This window comes from Capsicum annuum, chromosome 1 (genome assembly GCF_002878395.1).
Source record: "Capsicum annuum cultivar UCD-10X-F1 chromosome 1, UCD10Xv1.1, whole genome shotgun sequence".
Lineage (NCBI taxonomy): Eukaryota > Viridiplantae > Streptophyta > Magnoliopsida > Solanales > Solanaceae > Capsicum > Capsicum annuum.
In genome coordinates this window covers 134,216,956-134,236,500 of record NC_061111.1, presented here as the reverse complement: position 1 = coordinate 134,236,500, position 19,545 = coordinate 134,216,956, and the positions used below count along the sequence as shown (strand labels likewise).

The following is a 19,545-nucleotide window of genomic DNA, read 5'->3' as shown; positions in this document are numbered from 1 at the left end:
ATGATACATAGCCAACACGTAAGGCAAAAAGCCTTAATATAATAAAATAATATTAAAGTGTGCACAATAATAATCAACAACATAAAGAGAAAGGTCATTAATGAACTTACTCCCACTGATCTTGAGATAGATGCAATGATCAATCTTGTTCTCCACAAACCTAATAGAAGTGATAATTTTTTCAAACTTCAAGTACCACTCTCGAGAAGCTTGCTTCAAGCCATAGATAGATTTCTTAAACTTACACACAAGATGCTCATTTCTTTACCAACAAAATTTTAGGATTGTTGCATGTAAACCTCTTCATTAAGATCACCATTCAAAAGGATGTCTACACATCTATCTGATGTAGCTCAAGATCAAAGGGTCTCATTTTTTGCCTAGTCTCTGCATATCTATCATAGTACTCACCCCTTCGATCAGACGTCACTATTTTAATGACCTTTCTCAGTTATTTCTCTACTTCAATTTTAAACACTTTGAACATTCAAGAGAATCTGATTTTTTCTTTAAAAGGAGAAACATAATCAATAAAGGTGATAAAATAACTTAGTAGAATACAGATCACTTATGTCTGTGTGAATGATTTTCAACAAACCAGAACTACGAGTAGCATTCTTTTTTTCTCTTATTTTAGTCAACTTTTCTCTAACTGTAATACCCCGAGTTTTTCATGTCATGAACCTCTCATTCATTTTCTCACGAAATCAGATCCAGCCTAAATTAATGGTTACTCATAAGTTGACGCCCTCATTTCTATATCAACCATATAGCTATTTTCATGAGAATTCATGCACTCGCAGATTAGTTCAGTAACTCATTATGTTTAAGATTCAGTTATTCAGTTTATTTTAGTTGTGCATGAAATCTTATAACCTCAGACTCCTCAGTATTTTCAACTTAATTATCCATATTTGAGGATGAATATTCCCAAGGGGGAGATATTCTAACACCCCGTATTTTTTGTAGCTTAAAATTCAATCCTAAAATATTAAGAGTGTACTTTAAAAATGAATAACTTTTATTTCATACAAAATTTTCCAGATTTAGACCTTTCATTGTGTGGGAAATTGAATAAGCTTTCCATCGATACCAAATTCGCCCAATTCAGGCACTCGGTGAAGAAGTTAGAGCAGTTTTAGTAATGTAGTGTCCCACCTGGGCACGCACCACGTCGCGGTGGATGCCAAAATGACAATCGTTAGATTTCAGTGGACCTCTACGATATTGGTGTATCGTGGAGAGGTTCAAATTCCTAATTTTCAATTTCCAGTGGTGCAACGTGATAGCACCGCATTGCGCCAAGTCGCAAATTCGCACTCGCCAAGTGGACCTCTCAAACTTGCTAGCAAGAAGTTTTTGAAGTCTCACAAAGCGGCTTGAGAGGAGCCTTCTAGTGTGTTATAAGTCCCTCAAGTTTAAAGTTATGTCCTCATTCTTATGAGCCATTCAGTTAAGACAGAGTAAGATGTGTATTCTTAGATCATTGAATATTGTGTGTCAAGTTTCCATCTCTTGTAATCTTATTATCATTGTGCTGTTGAAATTCAAAGTCTAGTGAAGCCGTGTGGGGCTCTTTTGATTCACTAGCATAGCCTCTTTGTTACTCATCTCATTTTTTTGTTCAAAACATAAAATCAAAGTCTAGTGAAGCCGTGTAAGGCCTATTTTGATTCACTAGGAACTTGTTGTTCATCTTGTTGTTCTTGTGTTGGTTGGAACTGAGGGTTTAGAGGTGTAGTGACAAGAAAAGTGGTAAGGGCGATTTATTAAATATATGTATAGCCGAATCTTTTTGCATAAGATTGAGTTAGTAATAAAGTGATATATCCTTGTGTGTTAATTTAGTAGAAGGTAGAGAAAGAGTCATTAGTTAAGGTGAATTATTGTTGTTTGGAGTATGAAAAGAGTTTTTGATGGTGTTTGTTGTGCAAGAAAAGTATCGATTATTGATGAAGATACTTGGTGGATAAGTGTTGTTAATTTAGGCGTCCCTAAGATTGCCAAAGGGAGTTTAGTTGAAACTTATAGAGCTATGAACTAAGTTTAGCGGTATAAAAAGGGTAGATAGTAATGATGTATAGAAGGAGCATGTGTTAATGGATTTTAAATAAGATAGACCATAGGATTGTGATTGATCCTTACTATTATGAAGTTTCAGTGGACTAATGTTTTCAGATGTTTGGCATGTAAGAATATTGTGTGAAGTTGTGGTTCATCATAGCTAGAACTAGACTCTAAGTTTGAATAGTTGATGGTCATCAAAATGGATGAAATGATTTCTTGGTTAGTAATGCTAGTTATATGGATGGGATCTAGTAGTCTTGAACCGTGCATGCAAGAAGTTTGAGTTCAGTTATCTGTAATTAAGTATGATGTTATATGTATGATGTACAAGTATGCCCAAGGTAATATGGGGCGACATTATTTTTTAGGATTATTTCGTGTTGTGTGTGATTAGTAGTACCGTTGAGGTTCTAAGTGGAAGGAGACTAGTTATAGTTATATATATATATATATATATAATGTTCTTAATAGCTAAGCTAAGGAGTTATGGGTAGATGATGTTGAGCCTTTTTGGTGTGATCTTGATTCTCATGGTTTAGAAATACAAGTTTAGAGAGGTGATATTAGTAAGCTATGACACGGGTAGTTTGTTTTATTAAAGATTGATGATGTCAGTGTTAAGTGTTAGAATCTAAGTTTGAATCCTTGAAGATTGAGCGAACAGAAGTAAGAGTTGAAGCTCTAGGTGGTATGAAATAAAGATCTGGTGATACCATGAAGATTCTAAGTTAGTAAGTGTTTAAGTTTGTTATATGATGACTTTTGAGGCTATATAAATCTAAGAGTTGAATCTCAGAAAGAGGTACTAGCATTGGGAGTTACACGTTAAGATACAGTCCTTCAGGGTAATTTTAGTTTTATGTGTATTGATTTTATGCCAGACTCTATAGTAAAGTGATTGCAGTTTAGATTAGAGTTTATATAGTGGTTCACAGACTTAGAGTGATAGGGGAAGATGATAGGGTAAGTAACTAAGTCAGATTTCCAGATTGTAGTAGTGAGGATGAAAACTTGTGCAGATGGATATATTGTGCGTTAAGTGAGATCCTAGTAGAAGGTTGAATATAGTGTTAAAGTGGAATATATAGTATGAGTTAACCCGTTTAGCCAGTAATTCAGTCTAGCATTCATATAGACAAGTTTTCATGGTTTTCAATCTTCCCATCTAGTCATATCATTCTAAGAGAAAATTTGCTTACTTCGTGTACCTTGCGAATTCAACTCAGTTTATGCATCGGTTTCAGAATCTAGATGATCAGTCATGATTCAACTCGTAAGCTTCCCGTTCGTCATCTCATTCTTTCCCTAGTATTTCAATCAAATCAGTATCATTCGGGGATGAATAATCCCAAGGGAGAGATGCTGTAATACCCCGAGTTTTTCATGTCATAAACCTCTCATTCATTTTCTCATGAAATCAAATCTAGCCTAAAGTAATGGTTACTCATAAGTTGACTCCCTAGTTTCTATATCAGCCATATAGCTATTTTCATGAGAATTCATGCACTTGCAGATCAGTTCAGTAACTCATTATGTTAAGATTCAGTTATTCAGTTTATTTCAGTTATGCATGATAGCTTATAACCTCAGATTCCTCAGTATTTTCAGCTTAATTATCTACATTTGAGGACGAATGTTCCTAAGGGGGAGATATTGTAACACCTCATGTTTTTCCTAGCTTAAAATTCATTCCTAGAATGTTAAAAGTGTGCTTCAAAAATAAATAACATTTATTTCATATGGAATTTTCCAAATTTATACCTTCCATTGTGTGGGAAATTGAATAAGCTTTCCATCGATACCAAATTCACCCAATTTCGGCACTCGGTGAAGAAGTTGGAGCATTTTTAGTAATGCAGTGTTCCACCTGGGCACTCACCGCGTCGCGGTGGATGCCAAAATGACAATCGTCACATTTCAGTGGACCTCCGTGATATTGGCACATCTTGAAGAGGTCCAAATTCTCAATTTTCAATTTCCAGCGGCGCAATGCGATAGTACCGTGTCGCGCCAGAGTGCAAATTCGCACTCGTCTTTTTTCAGTACCTTAACGCGATTTCACCGCATCGCGGTGAAGGTGTAATTGATGTACTCTTGATTCATAATTCAAATTCTTGTGTAATGAATTTAATCCTAAGTATGTGAAGTCCTTATTAGGTGAATAATATTCATAGAAGTCACTTAGAGCCAAGTGGAGCGAAGATCATTAGATTCGTCCAAAATTTGACATTTAATCCTTCAAGGGTCTACTTTAAACGTGTTTAATATTTTATATACATGAAATTTTCCATCCCAAGACCCACCAAATTGTATATAATTGAATTATCTTTCCGACGATACCAATTTCGCAAAAATTCGATACCCGAGCGAAAAGTTATAGCAATTTTAGTGTGAGGCAGTGAGTTGCCGCGATAGTAGCGCATCGCGCTAAAGGGAAAAATTGGAATGCATGTTACAAATTTATGCTTTAAAGTAATAAGGGGCAATGGGGTCTTTTCCCAACTCAACCCAGGTCGTAAAAACACGATCTAAGGCTTCAATTGGGGCATTATTTGCCCCCATTCTTCAATTTTTCCCTCAAGACCAACCCTAATCAATTCCCTCAAGAATCATCAATTCCATTTTCTTCTCTTCAACAAAAAGATCAAGAATTTAAGGTTTCTAATCCAAGAACTTCAAGAATGATATTAAGATCATCTCTAAAGGATTCAAAGTTCAACCTTTTACAGTCAATTCATCAAATCCAAACTATTAAGGTATGTTGGGTTTCAACAAGGACAATCCTTTCGTCCTTGTGCCCAAAACTTATTTTAACTTATAAATTACTGAATTTTATGTGATTTTTCATGAAATTGAACTTAGCGTTTATACCCAATTTATATTGCTTGAAGATTATGAGTTTACAAGTGATTGAATATTGAATTGCATGACTATTTTCATGTATTTATGCGCGTAACGCAATTTTTCAGATTTTCAAAAGTGAGTTTAAGTATGATATTGAGATTCTTGATCTTATTACTTTGATGGTGTTGAAGTATTTTCAAGAAGAATATTAAGTTAGATATTTTTCTATGATTTTGAATGTTTATATATGAGTTCTAAATTGGGATTCATACTCATTATCACTATTTACAAGATTTTGAGTTTTTGAGAGCTGTTGAAGATAAATTTCATGAGTTTGTTTATATTTTCATGAGCATTACTGAAATTTCCAGATTTTAATATGATTTACGAATGTTTATGTTATCAATCATGAATTTTGAGATGTTTTGACATGAGTTTGAAGCATGAGTTTTAATCCCTAAGATTGAATTTTGATATTTCAAGAAGCTTATATTTTTAGCATGCTTTGATAAGCAAGATTTGATCTTTTGATTCTAAGCTAAGATAAGGAATCCACATTATTCATATAGTTCATGATTTATAGCAAAGAAAAGCGTAATTGGTTTTTATTATAAACCCTTATGCTATTTTAAGGTGGATTTCCTAAAAGTTCTGAGCCTAAGTATGGGAGTAGTATTTAGCACCGAGTTGGGTATGATTCCAAGGTCTCATGCCCGAGAACTACGTACCACCGTAGGATTGAGATTTATGGGCCCGAGACCGAGATAGTGATCACTAAAGTTAAGGCTCTATTCTGATGGCAAGGGTAGAGCAGCTTTCCCCAACGTGGGTAAGACATTGGACTCCCTGTTAGCTCACATGGTTTATGCCGGTTAGAAGAACCTCCCAAAGAAAACCCCTACTCTTTAAATAGTTTATAGATTTAAAGTCTTAGTATATATTTTGAAAGTTTTAAGATTTCATCCAGCTAACAAGATTTGAGAACAAGAAGAGGATACATATTTTAGAATAAGGTGTAATGACGCACGAGATTTATACTATATGCTTTCTTATTCATGATTTATGAGATTTATATTTCAGTTTTTGCTCAAGCAATGTGAGTTATTTATATCAGCATGCATGATTTCTTAAAGATTGATGATATTATTTGACTATTGCATACACCCCCATATACTCAGTACATCCTCAAAGTACTGATCCACATATATGTCTATGTATACATTGTTTCATAATTCAGGTACAAGTTGTAGTGCATATACTATATTCAGTCAGTTCGCAGCTTTCAATCAGCAGGTGATGAGTCTTTTTGATTCAAAGGCTCGAGTCAGTTATACAGCTTGAGAAGTGTTGTATTTTCTTTATTCAGTCGTATTGATTTGGGATAGTTGGGAGTCATGACCCGGCTATTTATAGTCAGTACTAGTAGAGACTTCATAGACAGTCAGTAGTGTTAATGTATTTTATTTCAGTTTTGTTGTCAAAAGCAGAGTTGTAATCTTGTAAATTCAGATTTGTATTGATCGAGTTCAGAGAAGTTTTATGTTTTCGCTGATTTTGTTTAGATTTATGTATTTTTTTCAGTTGCTTGTAAGTATGCCAGTAGAAGGGTTAGCTTGGGATCACTTGTGACCCTAAGCACCGTGTGACATCTCGGGACCCATTTTCGGAGCGTTACACTAATGCAATCAATACATGTTCCTATGTTCCCAAAATCAAGAGAAGGTAAAATATTAGATTTAACCAATTTATCAACTCTATTCTTAGAGATATGACCTAAACACCTATGCCACAATATGCACGATTTTTCATTTAAAATTGTCGGTTAGAACCAACAATTTTCGAATTAAAAGAGTTGTATTCTAAATCAAAAGTCAAGGGAATTTTAAACAAGCCATCAGATAGGATTCCATGACCAACAACTTGGAAGTTCAAAAGCAAATTAACTTTTCCATTAAGAGAATTAAAACCATAACCAAATCTGCCTAAAACTGGAATAGAAATTAAATTTCGTCTAAAAGACAGTACATAAAGAGTGTCTTCAAGAACAAGCTTATAACCAATTTTTAAGTCTAAAACTACAGTTCCTATGAACTCTACTTCAACATGAACATCTGTGGAAACTGTAACACTTGACTCTGTTTTCTTTGGGTTCCTTTTATTTTGAACCCCTATAAGAAAATGGCAATATGAGCAGTAGCTCCACTATCATACCATCAAAAATTAATGGGGACATCAACGAAGTGTAACTCAAAACAAACAAGAGCTAGATGATTATTTTCTTTTGACACCTTCTTAAAAGTTTGATTATTAGGTCTTTCAAACTTCCTAGGTCCCTTGAAAGAGTTTGCTTTGGAGTCATGAGAAGATAACATGGCAACCTCACTCTCGCCCTTTAATTTTTCCCTCTTCAACAACATATTTGGAGATTGACCAAGGTTCATACTGAGTATTATAGGTAGTTTTTATTTGGCTAAACTCAGCAGGGAAAGAGTTAAGAGCGGAGTGAACAATATAAGTATCCGGAAGAGTTATTTCAAGTGTTTTCAGTTTGGACTGAATGTGGACCATCTTAAGTATATAATCTCTAACACTTCCAGTAAAGTCATATCTTACCCCTGTAAGTTTATTCATTAGATCTCTAGTCTCAGCCTTATTAGATACAAGATACCTTTCTTCTACTTGGGCAAGAAACCTTTTGGTATTGGTAGTTTCAGGCAAGCCACTTTTGAGGTGCTTAATAATCAACCTCCTAAAGGCAAGGATGCATAGCCTATTCGATCTCTCCCACTTAGCATTAAATTTTTTTCAGAAGCTGTACTAGAATCAATGAGAGTCGGAGGCTCATCCTCACGCAAGGCTTGATCTATGTCAGTTATGCCCAAAGCAAATTCTAGTATTATTTTCATCGCTTAAAGTTAGAGTCCGATAGAACCACAACTTCAGCATTGTTATTGTTTATATAAATGATAACTTTTCACAACGTAACATGAATGAATTTATAAAAATATCAAAGTATAAGAATAATAATCTTATCACAATGATGAGTCCCGCAGCATCGACAAGTAACCCCCCTTTGGGCAGGGCAAGAAAATATTTTCAATATTAGAAACCTATCCCCTTTGGGCAGATAAATTTACGAAATGAAAATATTTTCATATAATTAGACTCATCACAATACTAATTTAAAACACACAAAAAATCTCCTTTGGGCAGATCATTGTATGTTCTAACTTAGTGATATCCCTCGAAATGGATTAAACAAGTCTCATAAAGCAAGACAAATAGGTCACTTTGGTGTGCACTACTTACCCTAATTCATAAAACAAATTCAATCTTAGGGATTCATTATGTCATTGCTTAATTTAGTCATGTGACACAATAAGTAACCACATAATTAAAAATATTATAAATCTGATTTAGTTACAATTCAAATGAAACCAAATTCAAAAAGAATAAATAAATACCAATTCAACATCTTTTCATAAACAATAGCTTAAATTTTTTTTTAAAATTTCATAAAATAAAATAAATAACCTTTTATATTATTTAATCTAAGCATATGGAACTAAATAAATAAATGAATTTTTAATAACATAGCCGACAGAACACATTCTTAAGAGGCTTTAGTTTATCAAAAATAAATAAAATTAACACTCCGTAAACAAGAAATGCAGCAAAAAAATTTTGAATGAGGCACATCTTTCATAGAATCTTTCTGAAGATTATTTTTGAGACAAAAGTCTAAGATTAACTTATCAAGTCTCAACACAGGACATCTCAGGGCTTACAATTTTTCATCTGAAATCTTTTCAAAATATGACCAATATAGGCCTTTTGTGAAAGCCCCAAATGCCCACAACAAATGATGTTTCTCCTAAATCTATCATATCAAATACTTTGTTCAATAAATGCTTAGTTTCATGCAACAATCTCAAATTCAAGTCATTCATTTGATACCCAAACTTACAAGTCATTCATTGCATACCACATTATATTCATAGCCTTTTTTTTAATTCAAAAGCATGTTAATGACCGTCCAAAATATTTAAACATCACATGTGGGAGTTCTTGTTTCAAAACACATAAAAACTTATGCAAACTACTTTCTTTTCCAATACTTTATTATACGGTGGTTCTGGTCGAGTTGGTCTAAGGCGCCAGATTAAGGTTCTGGTCTGAAGGCGTGGGTTTAAATCTTACTCTCAAAACAATCTCAAATCTCACAATACGTGCGTACATATATACTTTAGATCTTGTAATAACTTTAAAACTTATGCCCATGAAATTTAGGATAGTGCCTCATACAAGAAATTTTGCAGTTTAAGATTCAACTATTTTGATTCCCTTATAGGACAGTAGGACCTGTATCCTTTAGAATGATCAGGATGAGCTGGATAACTAATGAAAAAATAACACTAGGTTTTAGGTTCAGTTTTATATATCTTTACCGAACACAGGACATCCCCAAACTCAAAAATAATTTAAACTGGGTTTTCTATTGACCCACAACCCAAAAGGGATTTTAGGGACTAACTTGGAGGGACACAATTAAGAATGTACTTGGATGTTTTAATAGCTTCACCTCAGAGAAACTCAATAATTTAGATCTACTCATCATACTTCTCATCATGTCTTTTAAAGTACGATTTCGACTTTCAAGATAGTGAAAAACTTCTGAAATAATTTTAAATTGCAAATACTATCAATATACTTTAAAACATATTTAGACATCTTTGACAAGGTATAGCGCAGCGAAAAACTTTGTCAATGAAGACAATCAAATCAATTTTTTTTTCTTGCAATTACAGCTCCAGACAATTTTTCTTTTAAACTAGCAACAATTCGTAGATTAATTTTCACATCGAACGAAAATAATTGTTCAATTATCCACAACAATAATCCCCAAAACCTAAAAAAATATGCCACAATTTCTAAAAACCAAATCCAATTGATTTTTTTTCATCCACTTTCCCAAATTTAATTGATTTGGCCATCGTCTGACTCTTAATCATATTGAGGTTCTCGAAAAATACATCATAGTATCCAGTCATAGGGTTCAAGATCTATGTGAAAAGCTTTGATACCAAGTGTTAAATTAACATAGAAACACATCAAAGATTCACATAAACTAAGAACACCTATAAAGTAAGGAATATGCGAGTAGAAAGATGTGTACCTTTGTCTGCCATTATATCACGTAACCAGAGATGATTTGTCCACCATTACAACATGTAACCGAAGACAAACAAGGCTGAGTCTTCCTCTCCTTTGCTTATGACGGCTGACAGCTTATGGGAATACGTCTTATGTTAAAGCCAGGAGAGGGGACCTAACCTTATATTTATAGGCTTAAAAGTCTTAATCTAGTGCACCCCACATTATGGCTCACAGGTTTACTACAGGCCTACACTATTGCCAGCCCACACCAATAACATGAAATGGATACAGGCCCATATGAAATCCGTATGAATACTTGTGTCTTGTCCACCAACTAATAACATCAGCCTGTTTTACTTTTAACGTAATAAAAAGTTAATGTTTAGTCCACATAAAATAAATAATTCTAACAATAAATCATACTAGACAAGTTCGATGCCAGCTCGACCAGAAGACGTTCGTATGGTGAATTGATCTCTGGCTCCCTCATGGAATACTACTTGTCGCACCAATTCAGCCATGATATTAGTGAATTTAATCTTTCTATTTTTGTTAAAACCAAATAATACTAATTACCCTTAAATTTAAGTCAGATGTATTCTTCTCACCAAAAGTTTACACTCTTGGAAGTACATAACAAATCCTCTAATTGGATCCAACACTAATAACTCAAAGGGAAAAAGATGCTACTGTAGTTGATCAGATGTTTTAATGAAAGAGAGATTTTCGAAGTCCCCATCAACATTAGATGATCAAACCGAAGGTAACAATTAGGAAGAAAAAGTAGATGGCATAGCATAATTGTATTTTGCACCTACGCCTACTCATGTTGAACAAATGAACTAACCAAAACCAAAACTTCACATTCAAAAAGAAATCCCTATATATGCATGCTTAAGTATAGCATTGCAGTATTACTAAGTATAGCACTTTTAGATAATATAGACAACATGGCAATGAAATGGCTGATCCTAATGCTAACAATGATGGTCATATTTGAAGGAGATTTGATTACGGCCAATGTTATGGAGGTGAAATGTATAAAACATTGCATGAAGGATTGCAAAAAAATTGGGATACCCACTCCTGCCTGCCTGAAATTCTGCCCACTTCACTGTGTTCCTCCTCCACGTTTGCCTTTACCTGGAGTCCGCTATTGCAATGCTCGTTGCATTCTTGAACGTTGTGTTGATGACTACAAGAATGGTATGCATGTCTTCTCTCTTAATATCTGCTTGAAAATGTTTTATTTAAGTGGGCTGTATCGGAAACAACATTCTTGAACGTTGTGTTGACTACAAGAGTGGTATATATGTCGTCTCTCTTAATTTCTTCTTGAAAATATTTTATTTAAGTAGGGTGTATCGGAAAAAACATTCTTGAATGTTGTGTTGACTACGAGAGTGGTATATATGCTGTCTCTCTTAATTTATGCTTGAAAATGTTTTATTTAAGTGGGGTGTATTGGAAAAAACATTCTTAAACGTTGTGTTGACCGGTGGTGTATTTGTTCTCTCTCTTAATTTCTGCTTGAAAATGTTTTATTTAAGTGGGGTCTGTCGGAAACAACATTCTTGAACGTTGTGTTGACTACAAGAGTGGTATATATGCCGTCTCTCTTAATTTCTGCTTGAAAATATTTTATTTAAGTGGGGTGTATCGAAAAAAACATTCTTGAACGTGGTGTTGACTACGAGAGTGGTATATATGTCGTCTCTCTTAATTTATGCTTGAAAATGTTTTATTTAAGTGGGGTGTATTGGAAAAAACATTCTTGAACGTTGTGTTGACTAGTGGTATATATGTTCTCTCTTAATTTCTGCTTGAAAATGTTTTATTTAAGTGGGGTCTGTCGGAAACAACATTCTTGAACATTGTATTGAATATAAGAGTGGTTGTCTTCTCTCTTAATTAATTTTCGGTTGAAAATGTTTTATTTTCTATTCCTACAAACGAGGCAAGAGTAAAGTTTATGTACGCTCTATTTTCTCCATGTGGATTACACTGGCTATGTTATTCGTTGAATCTTTTAATTAAATGATACATCCTTAATTGATCTAGCTAGCTACTACTAGATTAAACATAGATATGTGTCTTTAATAAGTATAAACAAAAAATTTTTGCATATATATTTGCAGAAGATAAAGAGAAACTGGAAGGTTGCGCATCCAAATGCATGAATCACTGCTAGGTGTGTTGTCCAACACAGGAGTCAGGAGTTACTACTACTAAAATGACAACTACGTAATGCCTGGGACCAATTGTTTCCATTATATTTCTAGTCTTTTGTTTCAGTTTATTCCTCTTTTATATTTGTATGCAGAATTTACACAATGAATGGTAGGACATAGTATGTGTAAGGGAGAAGAAGTACTTAATAAAATAATTTGTTTTCGTTATCATTTATTTGCACTCACATTCCATATAGGACATATAAAACAAACAAAAAATTGGCAAGTGCAGATGATCCAATTATAAACTCAAGACGTTAAGCTTTGTTACTTAGAATTCATTACACATGGCCGGTAGAATAATAATATTTCAAAATACATAAGTCTTGATGGAATTTTGTTTAAAATAAGTATTTCAATGAAGATTTGGTGTTTAGAGAATTGGGAAGATATCAAGAGTGAATATAAGAAGGTTAGACAAAATGAAGAAAGAAGGACAAGAAAATTTAAGGGCAAGAAAATGAAGTGAAAGAAAATTACATTGAAAGGTTAACAGTGGGGGGTATGATGATGATTATTGACGGGTAGTTATACGCGATTAGGAGGACTATTAAAAACTTGGCTATTAGCTATCAAGGCTTGTGAGGGACAAACTGTATGATATTGTAAGGTATTTTGCGACCTTGTACTTCGCGCAAGCCAAATATTTTAATTTTTAATTTTTTTCAGAAGGTAAAGAGGATGTCCCTCACTAAATTATGGTGATGATAAAAACTAATATTAAATTTATTATAGTGAGGGACTCTTCCTCACTAAATAATAACAAATAAATTAATAGTCCAAAGAAATTTAAATATAATAGTTATTGTTTTTTGGGCTGGTATCAATGATTTATTAATAAAATAAATAAAAATGAAATATAAGTTATATAAGGAGTCCCTCGATACTATACATATTATTATTTTATAAAAAATTTCAATGTAGCGAGAAAACTCTCTCACTAAATTAAATATGTAAAGTTGTGTATTTAATAAATAAATACATTGTGTATTTATACAAAAACAATAGTAGTGATATCAATTAGTTGATATCTCAATAATTACTTTAAAACTCTTATATATATATATATATATATATATATATATATACTCTTTAAAAATGTTATAATTGAATGAGTATCTTAGAAAGTGATAGTTAGAATAAGTAATACTAAAAAATATAGGTGTATTAGTGGTATATGTAATACTATTATTAATTGATTAGTTTATAGTTGATATTATAACAAGTAGAAGTGAATTAATGATATTCTTATATCATGTAACTAGTGAATTTATCTACGCTTCACATAGATTAATTAGATTTTCGAGTCCTGAAAGTTTTTAAGAGATCTTTTTATTTTTCAATTATTTCAAATTCTAACCAATAATACACACTCTTAATAAATGGTAGTTAATATAAAGTAATTATTTTAATAAGTAACTTTCTTTTAATACATAGCTCATCATAAGTAAAAAAAAAAAAATAGAAAAATATCAAAATTAGTAAAAAAAATACAATTAACATTTTTGATCATAGAGAGGTGTCGCATAACTTCTGATCTTGGTCGTGCTGTAAATAAAAATGATTATTTAACCGTTACTTGTCACTGGATGGACAGTAATTTTGCGATACAAAAACGTATTCTTGTTTTTTTATATGATGAAGATCGTAAACATATTGGAGATTTTATTGTTGATTCTATTGTTAAAGTTGCCGGATATTATGGTATCGAAAATAAAGTTTTATGTATTGCTTTTGATAATGCTTCTAACAACAAGACTACTATAAAAAATTAAAATCTACGCTATCTCCGTCGTTGCCTAAAATTTTTCATATTAAGTGTGCATGTCATATATATAATTTAATTGTAAAAAATGGTTTTGAGTTTTTGGAGCTTTATATTGAAAAAATCCGTCTTGCTGTTGGTTTTATTCAAGGAAATAATCGTAGATCAAGAATTAGAGAATTTAAAGTTAAATGTCAAGAAAATGGAATTACACCGATATTGATGCCTGGGGAAATTGATATTAGATATTTTTTAAAAACTTGTTATAAATATAGAATTCCTATTACACTAGCTTTTAACTAACATTGTGGTTCATTTGCTGATTCTGCTGATTGCGTGCTACATGATTCTGATTGGGTTGTTATTAAGGATCTTGTTAAGTTTTTAGAAAAAATTTATGTTGCTACGGTTGAATTTTCGGTGCTTATTATATTACTGTTTGTAATATTTTGGCATATATAGCCGATATTTCTGGTTTGCTCAAAGAATATAAAAATAAAGAAGGTTATAAAGAAGCTGTTGGTGCCATGTTTACTAAATTTAAAAAATATTTTTTCCCGATTCCCCCTATTTACTTGGTTGGTGCTATGTTAAATTCGTGCATGAAATATAATAATATGTGCCACTTTAGTACTATTATTTATACTAACTTAGAAATAAATATTAACCATGATTCTGAACAAGTACAACTTAATTTGTGGACGGCTATGAATGATGTAAAGGATTACATAGAAAAATTATATAATCACTATGCTGATTTATTTGATTTAGCCGTACCTACAAATATCACTCCAACTGTCGCTCCTCATCGTCCCGAGGAGCCATCATCTTCTAAAAGGCCAGCACATAGTGGTTTTTCTGATTTCTTTTATGATTTAACTTGTTGGAACAGTGTTGATGAGAGAGCTTACACATCAAATTATTAGGAAGAGCTGAAATATTATCTTCGGTCGGCACCAGAGGATCGTAGACGACGGATCAACACGTTGGATTGGTGGAGGAGTAATGAAACACAATATCCTGTGCTTTCAAGATTAGCTAGAGATATCTTGAATGTTCTAATGTCAACCGTTGCATCAGAGAGCGCCTTTAGTCATGGACGACAACAGCTTGGAGACAACTGACACTCATTGGGAAGCAATACTATGAATGTTCTAGTTTGCCTCAGAGATTGGATTAGAGAGGAAAGAAGAAACCAAGGAATGGAACCGGAGCCGAGCGACGAGCTGAAACTTGAAGAAATTATGTTTTCACGGGAGAACTCAGCAGAATCAAGACCAATGCATGGTTTTGCCCCCGTTGACTTCGACTATCCTATGCAAGTTCCCGTTAATATTAACATGCATGAGTTAGAAAAAATGATGCATAATTTGTAGATTTTTCATTTATGTAAATTATAATTCTTGGATCATTTTGCAATCAATAAAATTCCTCAAATTCATTCACTCCTTAGTCCTTACTTTTTATATTTTTTAATTTAATGATTTAAAATTTTAAATTGAATTTCTAGTTTTCTACTTTAAATTAAAAACTTACTTCTAATAGATTATTAATTTACTACCAAGTATTATTAATTTATTATATTAAGTAGCATATGTTTTGTATATTTATGTAAATTTCTTCTATAGATGTGTAGATTTAACGTATACATGTGTATATGTTTTATAAATTAGTATATAACTATATTTATATATATTGTAATGTCTATATATTGTAGTATATTTTATTAGTAGTAGTATATATACATTGAAGGTGCATATACATGTGTAAATTTCTTCTATAGATGTGTATATTTAACGTATACATGTGTATATGTTTTATAAATTAGTATATAACTCTCTCTCTCTCTCTCTCTCTCTAGATATATATATATATATATATATATTGTAGTATATTTAATTTAAAGTATTACATATACATAGAATAGAGTGTATATATGTAAATATATCTTCTATAGACGTGTATATTTAACGTATACATGTGTATATATTTTATAAATTAGTATATAACTATATCTATATATATTGTAATGTATATATATTGTATTATATTTAATTTAAAGTATTACATATACATAGAATAGAGTGTATATATGTGAATATATCTTCTATAGACGTGTATATTTAACGTATACATGTGTATATGTTTTATAAATTAGTATAGATGTGTATGTTTAACGTATACATGTGTGTATATATATATATATATATATATATTATTTAAACTTTAAAGTAGTACATATATATTGGATGGTGCGTATATTTGTGTAATTGTCTATATGTGTATATATTTTTTAAATTCTAATGTAGTATATACTATATATATAGTGTATATGTATTGTTTAACGTATTTATAATGTATATAGGTGGGTATATATAATGTATATTGAAAAAAAGTTTTTTTTTATGATTTTGACCGGGTTTGACCGATTTTTTAATCGGATTTGATCGGGTTTAGGTGAGTTTGACCGGGTTGGGTTAAGTGGGCCGGATTAGGGCTGTTTTTAATTTTTTTACTGTTGAGCCCGGACCGGCCCAGCCTACTTAGACCCCAACCCGGACCCGGCCCGACCCACAAACTGGTCAAATGACACGGGTCGGTTTCGGGTTGGCTCGGCCCGGCCCACATAACAGTCTTATCTTTTCCTATCCGAGATAGAGCAACCGATACGGGGAAGGCATTCTTTAGCTATGTGACTAATGGCGAGGACACTCTCGGCCAAAAAACAAAAAAAGAGGACAAAGTTGTTCCATATTGAATAGTACTAATTAAAATTGGCCCTTTCCCCGTTTATTTATAAGAAGAAAAATTGTCATTAGTTTAATGCAAAATTAAACAATTGGAGGTTATGAATATAAAAGGTTTTAGAGTTATGAATCTTATCAATATTAATTAAGAGTGTAATTTATTATGAACATAAAGAGATGTGAGTTATGAAAATGATTTTATAAATAAAAAATAATTGGAAAAAAAGAAAAAAAAACTCCAAAAAAAGAAGAAAAAAGATAAATAAAATCCTTGGTCAAAAAGAGGTGTCACATCACCTTCTCTTGATTTTTCCTTTATTATTATATATAGAAAAATTATCATTGGTGTAATGCAAAATTAAATAATTTAAGGTTATGAATATAAACGGTTTTAGAGTTATGAATTTTATTAATATTAATTAAGAGTGTAATTTATTATGAACATAAAGAGATGTGAGTTATGAAAATGATTTTAAAAATAAAACAATAAAAAAATGAAAAAAAACACTCCAAAAAAGGAGAAAAAAATAAATAGGATCCTTGGCCAAAAGAGGTGTCACATCACCTTCTCGGCCAAAGAGAGGTGCCATATCACCTTCTTTTGATTCTTCTTTTATTATTATACTAGTTAACTTGTTCGCGCTACGCGCGATTATTTAAAGTTGTATCAAATGTGTAAAGTAATATTTTCATAATATTTTAATATAAAGAATTATTTAGTTTCCAAACTCAAATAGATCAAATTCAATTATTTACGCTTAGTTCGATATTTTCATTACCTCACTAAATTCAAACTAGCAGTGACTTCGAAGATCATCTGAACAAACCATACAAGAATATTCATTATTTGTGTCTCATGTAATATATCATATGTTAAAAGTTATAACATTTATGGTCTCACAGAGTACTTCAGACTCCCATCCGCCATCTAATAATCGTAAATATTCCTGTTTTCTTATGTAGTTTTTAACTTCTAGATACTTAATGAAAAAGTAAGATCTAGCTTTTTGTGTTGCACATGTATATTTGGACTTTCTTTGTGTAGTTTCTGAAGTCTGAATTAAAATTATCAGTTTCAAAAAAAAATTATGTTCATTTTTGAAGGGAGCTTATTTTACATTATTTAATTATTTTTTAATTTTATATATAATTGAATATATATATATTCAATTATTGATGAGCTTTTCCTGACTTATATGTTTAAATTATTAAACTAGCTTTCCTATGACTAAGAAGAAACTTACAAACAATATACATTTAGGTTCAGTCATAAATATGAACCGTTGAATAAAAAATGACCATTAGTGAAATAAAGTGTAACAAACAAAGATAGAACCAGATATTATATCATCCTTGGCAGTTGGGATTTCCTTCACGATTGCTTCTTTAACATCTTATGCAACAACCATATTCCTGACATCCATGATAACATGAAACTCCATGAAGAGAAAGAGTATGTGTAGTTTCAAAACCGATACTAGTAGATGCTCTTGAAAATAAATGTCTACAAGTAAAACAGTGGCTTGCAGTTAAATGCATAATATTTCTTGCTTTTGAATAAAACACTCAATATTTTGTGCTTGGCCTTACACAAACTTCAGCTACATATCATATAGCTGGCCCTACTTATACAAGAATTTAATCTATGAATGGACTAATTACTCATTAGCATGGCCAAATAAATCTTGGGACTGGATCTTTATCGGTGTTGACACCTAATTTTTGCCCTCCACAACTCAATTTAATTTTGAGTTTCTTCAATTTTAAAATAAAATCACAACAATTATTTTATTCAAATAAATGCAATTTAAAATATTTATTTGAGTTTATTTTATAATTTAATCAACGATTATACATTTTCGTATTTTAATATACGAGAGCGTATAAATTTTGTTATTTAAATGAACTTTTTTTAAAATTAGACTTTTATTGATTAAACATGAAAATTAATTCAAATGGATAAAATTTTGATTTTAAATATGATTTGTTCTCAAAATCTTTCATTTGGAGGAATATTTGTTTGATTTTTATCAAATCAAGAAACTCGAGGTTAATTTGTTACTTCATTCGTGGTGGATTGTGATTCAATTTAGCGAACTAATTAAATATGACCTAAATTGAAATCAAATTGGCCCCAATTGTAATGCAATTGACCAATGGATATTAAATTTGGTTAGAGTTTAAATAAGACACCTAAATTGTAATTCAATCTTAATCCCCAAATACTACCATCTCCTAGTTGAGATTATTTTAATCCAATTAAATTTAATTATGATTATTCTAATCTAATTAAATTTAATTAGGATTATTTAATAACCCCAATTAGATTTAATTGGGATTATTAAATAACCCCCAACATAACCCAATTTGAGACCCAACCCGACAGGCCCAACTTCCAAATAGACCATTCCACAATTTCAACCCACCAAAAACAACCCTCCAGCAACCCATTTAAATATTAGCTCCCCCATCCCAAAATCAAATACAACTCCAATCCCCCATCAAGACCAATAACACATCAACCGGTCCAATCCTTATCCTCGACCCGGCCCAATCCCCACTCTCTCCTTTATCTCTTATCTGTATCAACACCACAACACACAAAAAAACACAACAATACATCGATTAATAAAAAACAACAGTAGACGCATACTCAAACAATGATACAACCACCAACGTCAACGACCAAATCGCGACCCAATGACCATGCTCCAATCCGACCTGTTTTTAATCC

The 19,545-nt window shown here is 31.9% G+C and overlaps 1 protein-coding gene across 1 annotated transcript; it reads left to right on the top strand.

Moving 5' to 3' along the window:
• Window positions 1–10,585: 10,585 nt before the first annotated feature.
• On the top strand, window positions 10,586–12,470 carry LOC107856017 (protein TAP1). Its single transcript, XM_016701018.2, has 2 exons — window positions 10,586–11,274; window positions 12,207–12,470. The coding sequence occupies exons 1-2, from the start codon at window positions 10,959–10,961 to the stop codon at window positions 12,257–12,259; spliced, it is 369 nt and encodes a 122-aa protein (XP_016556504.2). The 5' UTR covers window positions 10,586–10,958; the 3' UTR covers window positions 12,260–12,470.
• Window positions 12,471–19,545: the final 7,075 nt, after the last annotated feature.